A 20,668-nucleotide genomic window follows, 5' to 3' on the forward strand; every position below is an offset into this window, starting at 1 on the left:
CTTGATATACAGTCGTTGTTTCGAGCGTCTTTATTAGTTGCACTCAAATAAACAAAGACAACCAACTTGACCCATTCTCTTAACTTTGTCATCCCTGATAATTTATTCGCCATTTTGTCTTCTTTTTGTTGGTCTTTTGAGATTCTTTCTATTTTGCGTCAAATATCCATTAAAACTACGCAAAACACGTTTAGAATAAGTAAAAATTCATTGCGATTAATAAGGAAACAGAGATGGTGGACGTTTCCGGAGGCAAAATGACTGCCTCCAACGCGGTAGTGTGTAATTTTCGTTATGGTGATCTTGCAGGAGTAAATCCTACAGAACTGGCCATTGTCACGTAAGATTTTTACTACCTTATTGCAAACTTACTTATTATGCACCAAAATGAATCTCCAGTCTTTCTAATATTTCAGCAAACTATTGCCTACATTGCTGAGAATCAGCAGAACTGAACTGCTCTACTCAAACACCAATGCAACCAAATTAATGTGGAACTTCACCACTTCAGTCCTACAAAATTTCAATTCTGTTTACGGCACAACAAGCACAATTCTAGATTTGCTGGAGCTGCTCAAAGAGATGTGGTTTGGGTTCGTATCAGGTGCAAAGTACACACACTAAACATTCCGTAAAAATTAATTATATTTAGAATGAAAGCTGCCAATAAATTAGAAGATGTTCTGCAGCACAAATACTGTAAAATCTTCGATATACTGCTGTATATTTCGAATCTTGATGTGTTTTGTAAAAGTTGCGCCTATATCAGCCATAAGATCATAATTGAGATGTTGTGGGTTGTGACTGATTATAGCAAAATCGATGCAGTTTTGTCTAGGATTTTGGATAATTTTAAATCTTTGGGGGCTCTCGCTGAATTCCACGCAGTAGCTGAAGTCATCTTGGCGAAGTAACACTATGTGTAATTATCTCAATTCGAAAATTTCAGTTTTATCGATTTATAGATTCCCACTAGACACCAAAAGTTTTGAACTATGTACCCTCTGGGTAATGGATGACTTCATGAAAATTCTTAAACGCTCTCTAGTAAGATACTGAAACAGCATCAAACTTGCTGCTTAGAAGATTTTTCTTATAGATAATTGAAGATAGGCAAAGTTTGGGGACCGTCATTCGAAATACTGTTACTCTTATTAATGAAGCTGATGAATTAATCGAGAAAAACCCCATGTATGAATCTGAACTACTGGCATTCTTTAGAGAATTATTGCCACTGATAGACAGATTGATAATCCTCGCCAGCGAACCTGCTGCTAGGCATCTTTTAGGTACTTACTTACTACTCAAATCTATGTTAGGTACATGCATTTTTTGGTTCAACACAACACAAGACCCTACAATTTGGGATTACAACCAAAAATATAACGTAATTCCATTTTTTTTCTATTTTTTCAGCCCATGTTCTCATTAGTTTTATCAAGCAACAATTTGGTGTTGACGATTTGTCCATTAAAGTAGCGGTGAAAGATCTACCCGACGACATCAAAGAATGGCCCCATGTTACATGCGAAACCTTCTTCTATTTGTGCCATCTTTTAATGTTCACAAAACGGTAAGTTAGAAAAACGAATACATGTCCGAATTTTTCTTCAATTTGATGACGTAATGTACGATATGGATCTTCTTGGCGTCCAAAAGGTTTTTGATCGGTTTTTTCTGTATGCCATAAACATTTTTCCTTGACTCACCCGTTCAAAGTCTTTTTGATGGAGGGGATGTTTTTATCAAAAAACTGCACGAATCGTAAAAACCCAACACGATTCCAGCTGCGAATCGCTTCTATTATGGGTTTTTGGCCGAGAAAGACTACAAACGTCTCCATTACAAACCATCAAACATTACTTTTTAATTTCGTTAACTTGCTTCATTATAATCTGTAGGAAATATACCGCAATATAAGAGATATGATCTCGATTATTGCATTGAGTCTTCTCCAAGTGCTCAATGATACTGCAATTATTCAGTGAATCTTAAGACAATGTAACGATATTGTCACATATGTCTTAAAATCCCTATAATTCCTGCTAATATTTTTTAGGCAATGGTGAACCTATAGTGAAATAAAATCATAATTTCTTTATTAATGCGATTGATGTATTTTAGGATGTTGTGGAGTACTGCGGAAATATGCGACGCCACGAGTCGTTTAATTTACTCCAAAAAGTACACGAACGTGTTGAATGTCCGCGTTTTAAAGTCGCTGTTTTACATTTATCCTTTTCTATTATTGGGTAAGTTTTTCGTACATCTAAAAAACACTGCCAGCATGGCTGTATTCACCAATGTTGATATTACCATTAGCATTATTTTCTTTGCTACAGACTCGGTAAAAATTGAGAAAAAACGACTATTAGGAGATGATTTGTTGTACTCTGTCTTGCCCAATATTGCTCCACGCATCGACCAAATTCTGAGTGGTTGTCCTCGACAGCTCATCTGGATCCTGTTTAAAGCCTCCCGCGAAGTGAAAAAAACCGCAATTAAATTCTGGCTAAACCAGGATATTACGTCCAACGCCATGACCCAGCTTGAAGACGCTTTACTGGCTGCCAAATGTGAAAACTTGCTGGTAGAGATTCTTTTTGACGATCCTAACGATCCTCTAGTAACATTGTACGTATTATTTACTAAAGAAAAACATTGACATGTAATCCACATAATACAGAGTGATCAAAGAAATCCAAAACTTACAACCCCGAACGTCATTCCAAGAAATCCCGCAGTTAATCAGTCGCGTGAGTGCGAACATTGCCATTGTGAGTGTCTTGCTCAAACTCGGTACTTTGGAACTACATCAAAACCACTCTAACGCTTTGGAGTTGTTCAGGATTTTCTATGATATACTGAGCAAGAGGCAGCTAGATGAAGAAACGCTGACTAATTTATGCAAGATGGCTGCCAATTTGTTCTCAGTATTAAAAAAAGACAGAGATTTTATGCATCGCATGGGCACTTATGAATTTTGGATTCGGTATCCTATTAGCTGCCTACTGAACGCTGGAGATGAGCTTACTAAGGCTATTCTGGAGCTCCTTACCAAGATATTGAAGTATCAAGTAAGTATGTATAGGTGGGCTTGTGACACGATGAAAATTTAATTACTACAAGGAAAGACCCGTCACCCCACATAATCAAGTGAAGATTGATTTGACACCTTTCCTGTGCAGAGATATATTTATCGTAAAACTGACTATCGAGTTTCTACGGGAAGTCCTGAGCAACAGCGATTTAATCGTTTTGAAGGAAGGCAGTATTCTAACCTCGTTTTCCAAGCTTTGCTCATTGGCCTGCGCCCCATCATTACGTAGTGCCGTCTACGAAATTTTGAGGGCTTTATTGAACCAACACCCCCACGATTTGGTTTATAGTCCTGCACTGGGAATGTTAATCGAGGATATTTGTCATTATTCCAATAGGAAAAATCATTGTCTTGAAGGGTTAAAATTTTTCCGGTTTTGGATTAAATGCATCTTCAAGAATTATTTTCATGTCTGTTGTTATTTGCCCGATAAAGGATTCTTGAAGATGTATTTGAGGAGGACAAAGGGGTTATTTAAGGTATGAGTTTGTTGTAAGCAAGTGTAGAGGTAACTGCAGCAAAATTTCTTCCAGATGAATGGATATGAGGAGAAAATTGATATGATTTTCGCTAGGGTAAGGGACGTTGAAGAGGGATTTTCTGGACGATTAAGTTTATCTTTATTTTAAGAAGGTTTGTTATCTTTTTTTTTTGTTATTATTATACCTTTATAAATGAATTTGAATATGATATTTTTCCTGTTAAGTCTTTTAGTTATCAAATGCTGAGTAAATAGCGGCAATGGCGTAGAGTTTTATTTCGACGTTGTAAGTTTGGTTGCCTGTACAGTTACATATATTTGAATATATAAATCGATGTGGTCAAATTTCAGATTCATTTCTATGCCTACAGCATGAACAAAAATCCCCGGACTAAATTTTGATCAAAAACCGATAAAATGAAACACCAATTTTCTCTCCTTGACGTTTTCATATGAAGAATACTCTCCCTAAACCACTCGGGGTTGTTTTATACGTACTTAAAAAGGTCGTTTAGTGTATTTAACATATTCTTCTAAGAAATCACTATAAAAAATTTTATGCGAAGCTGTAAGAGACCTCAGCGAAAAACACCGCAAACTCTGCAGCGTAACGAGGGTTGCATATGCGGTTGAATAAGACAAGAGTCAACGTTGCCAACTCTCAGATTGTTCCCAGATATTTAAATTAGTTGAGGTTTCTATCCTTGTGATTTACAGATACGAAGGTGGACTAAATCCCTGGAGATTTGGTCTCCAGGGTCTTTACACTCTCCTGTTTGATCTAATTCTGTCTCTATCTTGCTTGGCTCAAAAATGATCGAAACAGACACATATTCCATCGCCGATAAATCACTTTTTCCGGGATAAAAGCGAAGAGTTGCAATTCTCCTCGAACCGCAGAGGACTTTTATATTACAAGAATCGAATGGGGCTGCCCTATTAGGGGCCCTATTGTCGGGCGAAAATCGCAAAATTGGATGTGAATTGAAATTTTAGATGCGAAGTGCGAAAAGTGACTGTGACAAGATTTGTGCCCCCGTGGGACTTTCGCAAAACTCATTCTGAAAGGAAATACCTCGTGCAAAACTACCGCATTTTAGGAGCTTGTTGATCGAAAAATTAGTTTTAATTAAAAAAAAACCGGCAACATAGCTTAATGAGCTAAAACATGACACTGTCAGTGTAGGCAACACGCAATACAGCATTACATTGATTTGAACAGCGACGCCAATTTTTTCTAGAACCTGAACAAATGATTCATTGCTGTAGTCTACAAAAAAAGTTGAATTTGAATCGTTAAAGTTCTAGGTAGGGCTTCCCCTCACGATGAATAATACAAACGAATCTTGAGTAATCCGACGTTTTTAACGGTCGAGATAGGGAAAGGTCACGCAACAAAAAGTACGTTAAACAAGGGCAGGAAAGGAGGGTGTTTCGTGTGTTAAAACATCCGCAGGAATGAGGGGTGTAAGTAATTCCGCGTGTATTTATTGCTGATTCATTTTTAGTTCCTGGTGGTGTGATTATTGAGGGTTGCCAGGAGCGGACCGAGGCCGAGTATTGAGGGAAACTTGACGGGCGCGAAAATGAGGAAAATCCCCTCCTGGCTGTAGACAGGGAGTCGCGTCGCAGGCCAAAGGAATGCGACGCTTTGCGTGTGGCGTCATTCATGACGCTGACGCCTATCTACCACTACATCTCAATAGAAAGATTGATCATTAAAAAATCCTGACGTCAGCGGCGGAATAACCAAAGCGCGTCTTGAACGAACTTATCTGATATCAGATGTTAGTTAGATGTTTGATGAGAAGTGGCTGAATCAACTTCCTTCGTTTACGGCCCACGACCAATTTTAATAACCCATAAACAGAACCGCTTTACCATTTTCTAAATTCTATTGGACACGCCTGAAGGCCCTTAATCAATCCGTTTAATAAAATATTCAAACACAACTTCGGGCGGAATTAATTTAGTTGCAAACAAATTGTTAAATACTGTCATAATTCGAATATCTCAGTAATTAACCTCTTCTCCTCGCTCTCTGCTGAAGCCCCCTAATTACCGGCATTCAACTGCCAATTCAATTGGTTTACAAACGCGAAGCTGAAATGGCTGTGTATAGGGACGTTCTATTAAGCTATTTAGCTGCGTCTATGGCAGCTATTTAGCTTCTAAACAATGTCGCAATACTTTGGTAGTAATTGCAATAAACAAGGCTTTTACCAATTAAAGTCGTCGGGTCACTTGTTAGGCGCTCCGTCGAGCAGGAATTTCATAATATCCGCAGGAGCGCTTTATTATTAAAAAGTTGGCCAATTAACCTGAGCTGATACACATTATAAAGTAGCTATAAAGAGTGGTTTTATGAAATATTTCCTAGATTATTTTCCTTCTCTAGAGAAGTTCCTTTTTCTGCACGAACTTAAGAACATTTTTAATAAGTAAAACTAAACGAGCAGGCAGTCATTTCGTCAGCAAACAATTCCCAGGAGTGGTTCCGTTCTGTACAACTTCTACCTAATGAAAAAGGAGAAATTTCTCACGAACGTGTCAAAATTTAATACATATTCCGGAGGAAAACGCCGCTTTTTGAACGAAGATATTTCAAAGAAACTTGTCATTGACAGAAAATTTTGACGTTGATGTTTGTCAGATTTCTAACCTCGCTCATCTGTCAAATTCAGCCACTGTCACCGTCCGCCGTTAACACGAATGATTTGCACGAGACCACCCGATTTCGTCGTCAATTGAACTTTTCGGCCAATCAGCGTCACAAAAATTTCATTTCCACTCAAACATGTTCCTTCAGAATCAGGCTCTAACGCAGCAATTTGACATTGGCAGTTGTTAGATTTCTAACCTCGCTCGAACTTTAAAATCAGCCACTGTCACTGTCCGTTGTTTACACAGGGGAAAACAATCGATTTTCGTGGCAGCACTCATCGATAAGAAAAGCATTGTGACGCAGCATACACATGACGTCGTCCGGTTTGCGTTGTTTTGCCTGTCAAAATAAGAAACACCCTGTCTACGATTTCTTTAACTTCATTACGTTTGGTTAAGTCGCTTTTGGCGAGTTACGAGAACGTTACTATAACCTTACTCTTAATGTGTTTTTTTTCATTATCTAGCTTTGATTCGTTAATTCCATAATAAGGATTTACTTTCATTAAATGATCTCTATCGCCCATTGATAATTTGGTTACGAAAAGTTCTTATATCGGAATACTTGCATGCGCATGCCAACTGACGTCACATATTGAAACAAATCTTTAAGTTATTCAGTAATAAATCAAAAATGCAAATTACAAAAAATTGCCTAACGCTTTTGTTATGCGTCATTGAGATTACTAATTTCGAGATACATGATAAGCCTTTTAGTTTGGAGCTTAAAAAAAGGTCCAATAAAGTAATCAAAGCTTTATCATAAGTAGCATTTAGAGGGGCGTTAGAAGGTAAAATGCAATTTGGATCCCGGCTAGAGAGAGCGGGGCGGAACATTTCGAGGCATGCACTTCTATTCAACAAGTCCCCCCCAATTTGTCCCGTCAAAGATATACTTTATCCTCTTCATCTCGGAACGGATTTGGAATTAGGTTATGGAGGTTTGTGAGGCATTAAGGGCTCGCCTTTGTTGACGAACGTGGATATTTTTCGTCTTTGACGGAGCCCTTTTATACGGGAAAAATCTTATTCTTGCGAGATTTTGGCCGGGTATTATGTTAAAGCGCCCTCCTCCGTTAAAGCTGTATTTCTTCCCTTAAATAATTTTAAGGACTAGAAAACTACTGACGGGAAGGAGCAGCTTAATTGTGTTTCGCCTGCTGCTGTTTCCGGTCAGACTCTCGGGGGATTTTTAATAATTGCCAGCAGGAATGGGAAAACCTGCAGCCGGCTTTCTTATGAGCTTATCCTCGGACTTATGTCGTCAAGAAGAATTAACTTTCGGACAGTGAGGGACAATCGAAATTTGATACAATCACGTACTAAATAATTTCGTGAATGAAGGAAAAGGTCAGCAATATCGTGTCGTCACGTACATGTCACCAAATAGAATTTAAATTTTACATAAAGAAGCTCCTATGAGGACAATCATTTCTTCAGTAATTATTAATAATTCGCAAAGGCTCTGGCGTGATTGTTCGATCATATAAATCAATAAACTATATCGGCAATTTCCTATTCAATTGCTCCCTGATTATGATAATTATCCCCGCAACAAGCCGAAACTTCAAATCTGATTTATCGATTACTCTAAACACCGATTTATATGCATATAACCCTTGAAAACTCCCATTTTCAGGTCAATTGAAGCGCAGATTTTCGGGGTTAAACCCCGTTGCAGGCAATTTCGAGCGAAATTGACAAATTTGCATCTATAATAACGGAAAAATAATAATCTCGAGGGCCTAAAAAGGCCTTCAGGACTGTGGGAACTGCCTCGATGTGGAATCTCTGGGGAGGCACGTGACCCGCCACGAGCCGGGACGAACTACGTTCCCAACAGCTCAAATTATAATAGTGATACACATTCGAGCTGCCCATGGGAGGGAATTCACTTGGGAACGAGGAGGACTTCTCACTAGGCCGTGAGAATTGTTTCGAAGCCGTGTGGGAATCGCTTATTGACATAAAAAAAGAATTTATTCCTTCACAAATGCTGCACCATCTACTTAAATCCACTTGCCACCAGAAGGGACAGGGATACGCATACACAATGACGTCTTATGCCGGGTGCCCGGACGAGCCGAGTCAAGAGTTTGGGTTTATTTAACGCAGACCTTGACACTGACCAATCGTGACCTCGAACGAATACGCGGGACATTGATTTTTTTTTTATTTATTTGGAAGCGTTGTGAGCCAAAACGGCTCTAATTAGAAGACTGAAAAAATTATGGAATGATGGCGAGTCCTGAGTGCTGTGACCTCCATGTAAAAATTTTTAGTTGGATAATCCGTGCGGGCACAAAAAAAATATAAACCGACATCACACGTTAATTTCCTATGTCCAGGCTGGACGCTCGGTATATTTTGGGGTGCGCCAAATGCGCCACCTATTTAAGTCCACTTGTAGCAAACGGAGGGAAAAACGCATGCCGAGTGTTACAGTTAATTATTCCTTAAACTTAAAATCGAACTAAGAAAATCGAAAAACTCGCATCTAAAAGTTTTCACAATAAGAGCGACACAGGCGCATACATAGTGACGTTATAAGCTTCCCATGGAAATGGCGCGAGTTAACATGTAAAAAACTCTAATTAAACTGAGCGAAAAATATGTATAAAACAGCGCTCGAGTGAACTTAGCAATGTCTCCATAACAGTCCCGACAAAAAACACATAGACCCACGTCACATGCCGTTTTTCCGCAAACCTGTCAAATCAAAACTGACTTGAAGCGACGGAACCAAAGACCAAAGCTGCGCACCGCTGCTCATTGGTGCTCGAACTCACGTCATCGAAAATGCACTTTATGAATGAAGGATTTTGTCTCTTTTGTGATCATTACTCATTGCTCCTTTGTCTGTTATCAACTCGAAAGGGTCTAATGAAGGTAACATGGCGTAAAAATAGCCCTCATTTCAGACAAAATAATTCACCTGAAATCGGTTCGGCTCGGAAAAGTCCTGCGATTTTCTCAGCGTGAAAAGTTGACAACATTAGGCCCCAAATTGAAATTGGAATTCCTCACAAATTGAACAACGCCGCCTGCTGCTTTAGGGGCATGAACATTACTTTGGTACAAAGGAGAGAAAATAGCTGTTATTCATTTTTCATCCATGTATCATATTTAAATGTTGTATTTGACACTGAGAAACATAACCGATTGACATACGACGCACAAGTGGTTATAACGAGTTTTCTTGGGGTCAAGTCTGAAACTCCGGGAGGCCTTGGCGGCCGCCTGAAGTCGGATGCGCCCCGCTGACAGCCGGAGATTGTCTGTTGTTTGCTCTGTGGCCATGGCCACCTTAGTTTTAATGACGCACACGTCCACCATATTTACCTTTAACGTAGGACACAAAGAAAACAATGGACCTCACACACGGACCTTCCAATTTCAACTCAACTAATCAAAGCGAACTTGTTCTTTTGACGCAAAAACCACTTAACTATTTTATTTTATAACAAACTATTATTGTGGCTGGTAGTCGCGTCAGTTTTTAAACATGCGCAGTTGCCTCGTGATATTTAAAAAATCCGAGAAGAAAAATCTGTTTACGTGGCATTATGTATATTTTATCAAACGGCTGGTTTTCCGGAAGAAAAGTGCATTCATTTGTCGGGGATGTTATTTTATTCATTTAAAACCCGTACGCGAGCGTTTCCCGTTTTAAGTGACTGTTCGGCTTTGCGACGTTGGCGTCCGCAAATCCTAAAGTAAATGCAGGCAACGATATGCATATTTGATACGATTTTAATGTGTCTGTAGTCGTAAGCCTCTTATGTGGCATATTGCCGGCGCTGCACTCTCCCCATGAATAAATTATATTAAATATCTATCAGAGGAACGGCGACGCAAAGCCGATCACAGATTGGTCCTTCCCAATTCCCCCGTAAGCCCGATCCGCCCTCCAAATATCTGTGAGCAATTTGTTTCTGTACCGACGCTTTACCCGCATTACCAAAGAATAATGGTAAAGTCCGGCAAGGTTGCAGTTTCTCCTGACGGACGTGTCAAGGCAACGGCAGCAACGTCAAACGGTGACAACAATCAGGTCGGCACGAATCCGCAGCGGTTTTCCTTCGGCGAATGTTGTGACGTTTCGTTCATGCCTTAAAAAAAATTTAGCTGGGCGATTTGAAATTCTTGCTGTGCAAGTGACGTCACCCTGTGTGCGGTCTTCTGCGAATACTCATGGGGAACATCGATGGATGTCATTTGCCATGCTTCCTGGCTCGGTCGCTCTTGACTGACAGCGCGCACAATTTATGTCGTCACTCTGTGAACGTTTTTCCTGTTACTATTATGACATAACATTTGCGTCAGCACCATTTCGAAAATGACGTCAAACACTTTGACGTAACCTGGCATGCGCTTTTTTCTTGTCATGGTGAAAGCCATTTGCTGAAAGCGCACGCACTGCCCTGCCTGCGTTCAAGTTAACGCAACATGTTAGGAATTTGTCACAGAAAGTTCGTGACGTCACTCCGTATGACTTTTCTTTTAGGGCCGTTACGCGTCGTCCCCGAACACTTAAAGATTAATAAAGTTCGAAAGAATTGTAAATTTTGAAATTTTAATATAGCTTCGAGATGCTCCTGCTAAATTGGGCGGTTAAAATTAAGAATTTAATTATTCCCTGAGAAAATAATTAAGAAAATATTCTCTATAGCGAAGAAGCATTTTTTAATGAAAATCTATGGAGTGTTATGGTCTTCAAATTAAAACATCTGTCCACTTATAAATAAAGCAGCGATTTCGATCTGAAAGGGCACAATAGGCTTCTGATCTCATATTGCCCGCATCGTTCAATAACAGTCTTCGATATCGCTCGAATTTTAACACATGTCTGTCTTGTTCATTGGAGTGCGTCCCTTATTCCACTAATGATTAGGACCCCCGGTGTAGCATCAGGTGGTTACTTTAAAACCCTTATAATAAACCAGAGACAGCGTCAGTTTCTCTACTATATTAAATGTCTATTATTATTTAGCCCGAGGTGCACGCGCCCCTGATGCCCGCACTTTTTAACCAGCGATATATGTTTTGATTATTGCCCTTCATGCTGGTATTCTCCCAAACGAAAAGCGCGAATTTCAGGCATCAACTCGAACGTTTCGAGTACCGATTGTTGCCTCTGATATTCATGATTATAATTTACGAAACGGCGGCGAAGGGATGGATGTTATAGCTGCAGACATTTTAGGAACTCGATACTTTAATGCACGGTTTAACCGCCGGCTGTTTTATCGAATTTCCATAAACAGATTTCCGGGAATCTCCATCGGGAAAACATTAGAAACGAGGCATAAAAATTGGCGGACACACTCAGTGACGTCACACAATCGTCAAACGTCAAAAGTGACAGAGGAGGCCACGTAGGTGATGTCGCCGTCAAAGGTAGTCATAGTTTTGTCCTGAACACATTTATTACTGCCCAGATACTTTTGTTGAAAGTAAATTGAAAAGGTACACGCGTTTCACGTCACGTGCCTGCACAGGTAACAAAAAGGGAGCATGAAAATAGAATTATTAAGCCGAGGGTGAACCACCCCTTAAAGAATTCCTGATTTTGATGAGTCACCTATAATGTACCATACGTTTACTTTCGTACAAAAAGTGAAAATTGCGAGGTAAACAAAGGAAACAAAATTACAAGCCTCCGGAGGAGAATTTAACTGAAAGTTACGTTTATGGCGCGGGCGATTATTAAAGGTCTCCCCGTTTTGCCTAAGTGAATTGCATTCGAATTATATTCTCTAATCGTCTCAGTCACGGAAAGAGGGCAAAAATGAGGAAGACAAGAGGCTGACCTCAATAATTCATCGTTTGAGTGTATTATACTCGGAAACTTTGTGTATATTAGAGGCGATAAATGTTGGAAAATTATATATTTGCGGCCGGTTTATGCATGAAATAAGAGTATTGTGGTTATACTTCGAGAGAGAAGACCACAAGCTAATTAATTAGAAAACATTTTCAAAAAAAGCTGACAAACTCAAAATGCGTGACGGCACCGTGTATGCGCTGGTGAATATTTCATTGCTCGCAGCTAACAATTTCAAAAACCTCTGAATCGTTGATGTTTGTTTATATATTATTGAAAAACATCAAAATATTTGAAACAATTCAGGGTGGGTATGTGACGTCATTATTCACGTCGTCCATTCGAAAAAAACGTCGCTAATTACTGACGCGGCGAGGGGCGTGACGTCACCGAACATGCTTTTGTTTAATAATTCTACTTTTGAAAATATAATCCGCAGCGGAAAACGAGTCACCGTTTAAAACGCAAACATCCCGATTGCGTCAGTAAGTAAATCATTAACCAAACCTCCCCTAACGAGCTCTTCATGTCGGCTAAACCGTTTCGGAAACTGTGTTAAACCCTCGAACGCCCTCGTCGTCTAATTTGCTTTAAGGCATTTCTCGAATTTTTCGCTCCGTGATTTAATGGCTCACAGGTATCGCCAAGAAAGGGACAGCGCAGATAGGACGAATGCGAATTCAAGCCACACATATTATTAGCACCTGTCACCCCACTAGCACTACTATTATTATTATACCTGCTTTATCGTCTCCCCTAAAGCCTTGCAAGACCTAATTCCTTGAATGAAATTACGTAAGAGAAGGGTCGTTCTTATCTGTAAGACCTGCTCAAAGGAAACGGCAAAAGCCTCTAAAAATCAATGTAGATAGAGCATACTTTATGACGTATTTGTGCAGCTGTCATTTCCTTTTATCCAATGTCCAGCGTTGCCGTTCTTTCAACCAGCAAAAATCCAGCCGAAAAACCTTCGAAGGAAATAATCCGCGAACTATTAACAAAAGAGATTCATTTACATATTGCGGGGCAGACAATGGTGGCCGATGGGCACGCATATAGGTGACACATACGAGCGCATACGTCACGGCATGTGTTTCAAAAAGGGGGTGCGACCCCACGCCAGCTGCTCCGGTGGCGCGTGGGGCCCCTTCTTTGGAACGCACCTGGCGAGGGCCACTGCACACACAATCGTTCCGTGATTACGTATTTTCGTTGATGTTGTTGTTGCAGTTCGAAAGGTAATTCTTTGCTTACCTGGAGACAGGAACGGATTCGAACTTTTACGAAAATATTCGCCGCTGTGCATACGGAGTGACGTAGAGTGATGGTACTTTTGATTGGCAAAATGGCAACCGACTCAAGATGGCACATATTTGAGGTCATGCCTCGTTATTCGGTTTGTTTACGTTTCGCAGCGCCCTCACCGGTATTTTCAGTTCCTAATAGAAAAATTATCGTAAAGGGCTTATTCCGGCCCTGTGTATGATCACTTTTAAAACATATACTCACGTTGCTAAGTGCTAATAACGGGAACTATGGACGTACGGAATGTAGGGGGGTTTCGCCTTTTTGGCCTCACTCGGGCGGAAAATGTATGCATTGCTTTAATTCGAAGCGTCGTAGGCAGAAAAGCCCCAAATTTTCCCACTCGGAACTAAAAAGTTCTGTTGTTATTTGTATCGTGCATACTCAATGATGTCACATGTGCTTCTTTCTAATAGTTTGGACCCACATGTTGATTTCAGTTTACTTTCACTTTTGCATACATCTGGGGCGAGTTTTTAAGGTCCTTTTCCTCTTCTATCATCAGCTGCTACGATAACACAAATCACTCGCATTATCCCTTTCGGTGAAAGTTCTTCCTTCGATAGAATTTCCATTATGTATTACACCTGGTGCTTTTGAATGCCTTGTGTGGGCAAATCTCCGACCCAAAACTAATAATTGAATGCTCAACAATTCCGGTATTATTGACTTCTATCAGAAATCGAGAAAAGGAGAAATTAATTATTAAGAAAACAATTCGAGTCTGCATAAACAGTTTTGTCAAATTGTCTATTTTTTTAATGCGGAAAGCCTCTACAATTCCCAGACACGTAAGCAAAATTTTAAATTTGCATACACAATGTCGTCCCATATTTTCTCAATAATGTTTCACATTTCATTTCTGACACTGTTTGACAGCACCCACTCTTCTTTGACACTGTTGACAACCTTCCAAAAGTTAGAGTCATTGCTCGCGACCTGTCAAATCCCCCACTGCTTCATCTTTATAAGACCTCGACACATTGTATGACTTTCCTCCGGCATTAGTCTGACAAGATTTGAAAACTTCCTTGACGGCTTTGCCGTAGCGCTAATGCGAGTTGTCGCGATAGCTACTGACGGCAACACCAAATCAAACCCTTCGTTATACCAGTCATTACTCCGATTATCGCGTCATCGGGAGTACAGCGTAGGCACGCAATAATGAAGTTTCAACATACTGAGGTAGCATTTATGCATGAAAGAAGCACGTATCATTCAGCGGGCGACTGATGGTGCGAATTCCCATGAAAAACTGAATCATTAAAGGGAAATCCCATGGGACCGTACCATGTAGAGCTTCACGAATCAATGCCATCCGAGTGGCGTAATTAAGTGGGTCTCGAGAGGCCATATGGTCAAATCGGCGTCATCATACAAAGAGAGCTGGTGAGCGGTCTGCACCAAACCAGATTTCACGCTCCGACATGTTCGAGAGGTCGCCATTAAACTACAATTAATCATTCAAAAAAAATTCTGTTAGAAATCCAGATAAGGGACGTACGCATGTGTTGGTGCAAAACTGGCCAACCGTTTAAGCAAATTTAATCAGCAAAATTAATGCTTATTTAATTACTTTCGGCGCCTTTTGATTGGCCATGCGTGGCTGCAAAACAACATGCATTGGTTTAATGGTTCATTGAGAAAGGGGCGCCCTTAGACAAGCAAATTAGCGGTTCCTTGTGTTGACTTACACAATAACACTTGTTTTCCGAACCTTCTCAGGTGATGGCTAATCATGATGTAAACAGCTTAAGGACATAAAAGAATCGGGGCGCCTTTGTGTCCGGAATTCTAAAGAGCCCCGACAAGGTCTTAAACGTCTTATTATGTGTTTTGTCAGGGGCTTGCTACTTAACACCTGTTCTTCTTCGGGTGTCGGTGACACCTCGTTAAATTTCTTCAAGGGGGTGGTTCATTAAAACGATACAAACACGCGGATAATGATGGTTTTTCGAAACGGAAGTGATACGGCACGAATCGAACAAATTCGGAAAACTATATAACGGAAACCGATTAAATTAAAAAGAGGGTATGTCTCAGTTGGCCCATTACATAAATAACCGTCGCGGTACGCAATTAAAAGCATAAAAAATCCCGGAGGGCTTCTATCAAAACTCCCCCGATATTTAATTTATGGAGGGTGTAAATGGCCATCTGCCGGGGAATCCGTCTAAATAATTGTTTACCGGCGAAACCGTTACGGGTCGCGGTCGGGGATCGGTGATTCAACCGGTGGCCGACCGATTTTCTTCCCTTTTTTCCCACTATAAACAGATTTTATGTAGGGAAATGCCCGTTTAGCGAACCAGCAAGGACAGCTATATTAGAACCCTAATTGCAATAAACAATGATGCGACAGCGCCAATGCAACACCGCTTGCTGGTTTAGCTAAGATGGCGGCCGAACATGAGAAACCACGCAGATTGCAAACGTACATCAACTTGGCGAAAACTTCGACGTTCACCATTGTTGGGATCTCCGCGGGGACGACAGTTACCAGATCGGTTAAGTGAGGAAAAATTATCGCATTAAGGTTCCTACTGGAAACTACACTTAGCCGAGTGGTTTCGAAGATATTTCGAAAAAAAAACCTGCAAAAACTATTATTTTTCGGCGAAAACTGTCAATCCGCCCTTGATGAAACTTGGCAACATCGCGGGACGGGCTTCACATATAGTCGACTTTTCTTTCTTGTGGACGCCATATTGGAATTTTGCATCTCTGCTTAAAGGGACCAAATTACCCTTTTTTCAAGATTTATTTATTTATTTTTGCACCAAACGATGGTTAGCGTGGTATTGGCGGAGGCGTCAATACCACGCTAACAATTTCAGACAAGATGACCACTTAAAGCCATAAATAACAATCGCGTTTCGTTAAAAACGCTGACCCATTTTCTTCTTATATTTCCCGCTACGAACAGATTTTCAGCAAAGAAAGACTTACATTTGTACCCTTATAAAACTGCGTCCATAAACGCCATGTTGGATGTATGCACCGAGTGTTTTCTGAGTGCGATGCGTAACTTCAGGACCCAATTTCTCATGGTATTTAAAGAAGAAAGTTCGTATACGCACAGGGCTGGGAACTTTTACATTTCAAGATACGGGGTGTTGAAAAACGTTTCGAACATATTATTATTCGAAATAAATTTTGCAATTACTGTATGTTGGTGACGAGCTGCATTTTTTGCCCAAAGAAAATTTTTATCTGCCGCCAGTGGCGTAGTTAGGCGTGAGTCAGTCGACGTTTTCGGCGTAAAACGTAGAACGCCAATGGATTTTTTAAACATTTTTATTATTTCCTGACTCTTCTAACATTTTTCAACAAAAAAGGCGTCTCGATTTTTTTGTCCAATGCTGACGAATTTTTAGAAAAAAAACTTACTTAATTTAGCTGCACTAAAAATATTATGGCAAATAAGCATGTTAAGCATTTTTTTTGTCTTAGTTATGCCATATAATATACGCAAAATAACAATTTGAAAATTTGGCAAAAAACACGTTAAACTAGATACCAAAGGGGTCAACTTTTGGGGCGTTTGTTGCGTTACATTCAATCTCCTAAGCCCCCTTAAATTTTAAATAGCAACCCATCCACTCTAGGAAGTGGATGTGGCAATGAAGCCCCTTAAAACTTGTATATGCATTGCACTTTGATAATGAAGACATTACTTACGTGGAATCGGTGTTAAACGTTTTGCCAAATTGCGAAATAAATTACTTAAATTTTGATACAATTTTTTCTTCAAAAATAAGAATGGTACAGGTATGTACATATGTATAATTCCGCAAGAATATCAAAAGTGATATAAATATACGGGGTTGCTATTAAAACGTTAGAGGTAGTCACTCTGAGGCTCGGAGGGTTGAATGTAATACAAAAAATACCTCAAAACTTGACTCCAATGATATCGAATTTGAGGTGGTTTCCCAAATTTTCATATTAGCTATAGTCAGAGAAATATTGCATTTCGTTCATTTTCAAATTATCATCCTCTATATAGTACAGATTAGATAATAAAATTCGGAAATAATGATGAAACGACTGGAATTATGCGTCTTATCAGAAGATGGCCGTTTTCGACATATGCTTTGATTTTGTTTCGAAACTGATTATTTATATAATCGTTGCTTTGTTCTAGTTGCCGGCCATTTTTCGAAGAATAGGTGTGTATTAGCCATAAAAAATCAATAGAGCTTTTTTGTTGCATAACGTTAGAAAAGTCGGAAAGTAATAAAAATGTTTTAAAAAAATCTATTGGAGTTCTAGATTGGATAGCAAAAACGTCGATTGATCTACGCCTAGCCACGCCATTGGCAGTAGATAAACATTTACTTCATACGAAACATGTAGCTTTTTGCCAACACACAGTAACTCTAAAGTACATTGACTGTCCCAAGTTTATTTGAACTAAAAATACATTTTTTTAATTTTCAATACCTCGTGTCTAGTAATCTCAGCACTTCCAGCCACATGTATAGATATAGAATTTCTTTTTCTTTATAAACCATAAGAAATTGCGCACTGAAGTCACGCATCATACCTAGAAAACATTCTGTACATAAGAGCGCCAAAACAAATTTAAATAGTTGAAATAAATGAAGACAGATGAGTGACAGACGTCAAAACCAGTAATCTACCTGTTAAGATCTTAAACAATATGGCGCCCAATTACGGCTGTTAACAGTATGGCGGGTAAATTCACATTAAAACCAGCAGGAAGGCCAGCTTCATCGAGTTGTCAGACATCAAATTAAAGAAAAGAGGGGGAGTTATTGCAAAGTTTTTGGAAATGTCCGGTTAATGTCCTCCCAATGGTGAAAATTTCCAGAGCCTCTCCTTTTCTCGAGCACAAAATGTGTCCCAATGGCACAAAGATTGTGGAGGTACTCCTACAACCGCCATATTCAAATCGTCAATGGCGTCGAGACAATTCTACGCAATATGACGACTGAATGAGGCCGATGAGTGACGATTGACGCATTGTGCAAAATAAAATCAACTCAATAATATTCAGATTTACTCATTATTATCTGGAAGCATGACAGGCAATGGGATACTTAAATCCCTGTCGATAAGGTTTCCAGATCTCCTCCAAATAATCTGAGAGTGATTAAAAATTTCTTTGAAGCGGTTGGAGCTGGGGGCTGCTCATTCTCCCTTAAGAGTTTTCACATGAGCATGGCGGTACTTGTGCAGATAAATATATATTTTTTTATGTTAAAAGTACCGAGAGCTGGAAGGAGAAGTTTTCCCGATAGAAACGCGTCCAAAATAACGCATTAACTTAAAATAAATAAACATACTGTATCCACCCTCGATAATGTTGATTTTTGCAATAAATATCAGTCCGACAATTACATTACCACCAAAAATTGAATATATCCGATTAGACACGGAAAACTCGGTAATTTATTGCCTGGATTTCCCATAGAAATATCACTCTAGACTTCCTAAAGTTACAAAAAAAAGTTTTCTAAAACTCCGAAATTTCGTCTAGAAATCTAATTTTTCACTATTCTGGCCCGCGTTGTCATATCACGATCAGAAAAAGACTAAACAGAGTTATGGCAGTTGAGATGAATGTTGAGGCAAAATCATAGAAAATTTCGGGGAAAAATTAAAAAAATTAATTCCGAGTGATGTGACCAATTACGGGAGGTAAACTGTAATTAACGAATTGACAGGGAAGACCTTAAATGTTCTCACGGCCCTTGACGAGTTTCGGTATCTCTAACCGGAAGGGCACAGAAAAGCGTGAATTTCAATCTTTGCACGATAATAAGTGAAAATTTCTTCGATCTTACAATGACGTTCATTTAAATATACCGTCGTTAATCACTTGCATGACCATCGCAACATACCACCGAGGGTCACACAGACATTCCCGATTAATCCGAAATCAATACGAAGCAATTCCCCGAGTTTTTATCTTCTTCGAGGTGCATTGTGCCGCTTCATCCCCTAACAACCACCGGTTTCGGGTGCAGCTGTCGGCCTCTTTGTTGTTCCTTTGCAGGGTGAAAGGTAAAGGGTGTCAGGCACGCGTTTTCCACCCCATACGGGGACACCCCCTGAGCACCCGGCTCGTGACTTATTTGCTTACCTGTCTACTCTCAAATGGGTGTCAATGAACTAGAATTGTCGCATGGAATCATGAGTATAGAGGTATTCAACATAATTCCCCTTGTGATAAATTCTTGAATTTAGTTGATGAACCCATTCTAATTCAAATTTAGGTACCGGTTGAGATGGGAGGCCCCCGCCGATCGGTTGCAGTTATTATTACAACTAGAAAGTTGTATTGAAGGGAAAATCAGGGCAAATGCTCCAATATATTGAAAGAAAAAAGAATGTTAATGGAATATTTCCGGAATTCATGTGGGCATCGAGTAAATGGGTTGGAAAAGTCGTTTAGGGGAAATTGAGCTGTCTTCTTTGAGATCACGTCACATATTGGCCTTTTGCGCCCTCATAGTGTATAAAGGTGCAGTTGATTAGTTTTGGTAGCAGGAATGTGATAGACGGGGAAAATAACCCTCGACAATCGCATCGTTTTTGAGATTCCGCTGACAGAACAACAGTATTAAACATTATTATTTAATACGCACAATTGGGACTGATTTATGCAGCTTTCGGGGCTTGTAACTCATGTTGGCGGGGCTGCGTGGGGCATGTGCATTTTAAAATCTTTAAAAATATAACGTTACACTTTTCTCGTCTTAGCACTCACTAAACCGTCGTTTCTCCGGTGATAATATGACAAATTATGATCAGAACTCTGAAAGAAAAGTGAATATCTTAGAAATAGCAGAACGACTGCCAAGCAGACCGCCTGCAAATTTCCATCTCACCCCTGACATTTGAAGAAGGCGCCAATGGTGGCGGAAGATTTTTTGTTTCCAATCGGAGTAGTTCCGATATAGTTCTGTCTCTCTCGGAACGTAGTTATAAAACAGAAACAACATCCACCCAGGCATACAAAGGGAGACTGACAGTAACAGTGACAGTAAATAAAGTTTTATGCAACGACAATATTAAAAGCCGCGAAGGGATGACCTAATTCAGTGCAGTCCGAATGGGATTCTTTGATTATCAAAATTTATATAACATCAAAATCTGAAGCTCTGGATCAGTGAAGTGAAATCTTACTTGATGAGATGAGAACACTCATCGGGTGCGGACATAAAAGAAGCGTGGAGCATTGCTACATTTCCGCTCCCGGCGATAATCTAAGCCGGAAGGGGGGGTTTTATTGGAATTATTTATTACGAAATTAACAAGT

General features: G+C 39.8%; 1 protein-coding gene and 1 long non-coding RNA gene across 2 annotated transcripts; both read left to right on the forward strand.

The window, feature by feature from the left end:
* The first annotated feature begins 175 nt into the window (after positions 1-175).
* On the forward strand, positions 176-769 carry LOC136339196 (uncharacterized). Its single transcript, XR_010732094.1, has 3 exons — positions 176-340; positions 417-593; positions 653-769. It is a non-coding gene; the product is annotated as an uncharacterized lncRNA (long non-coding RNA).
* Positions 770-845: 76 nt separating this feature from the next.
* Positions 846-3,729, forward strand: LOC136339160 (uncharacterized). Its single transcript, XM_066282175.1, has 9 exons — positions 846-910; positions 966-1,047; positions 1,100-1,289; positions 1,417-1,573; positions 2,125-2,252; positions 2,343-2,634; positions 2,687-3,077; positions 3,130-3,579; positions 3,634-3,729. Exons 2-9 carry the CDS (start codon positions 1,012-1,014, stop codon positions 3,727-3,729), a joined length of 1,740 nt encoding a protein of 579 aa, XP_066138272.1. The 5' UTR covers positions 846-910; positions 966-1,011.
* Positions 3,730-20,668: the final 16,939 nt, after the last annotated feature.

The sequence above is a fragment of the Euwallacea fornicatus genome, chromosome 1 (genome assembly GCF_040115645.1).
Source record: "Euwallacea fornicatus isolate EFF26 chromosome 1, ASM4011564v1, whole genome shotgun sequence".
Taxonomy (NCBI): Eukaryota; Metazoa; Arthropoda; class Insecta; order Coleoptera; family Curculionidae; genus Euwallacea; species Euwallacea fornicatus.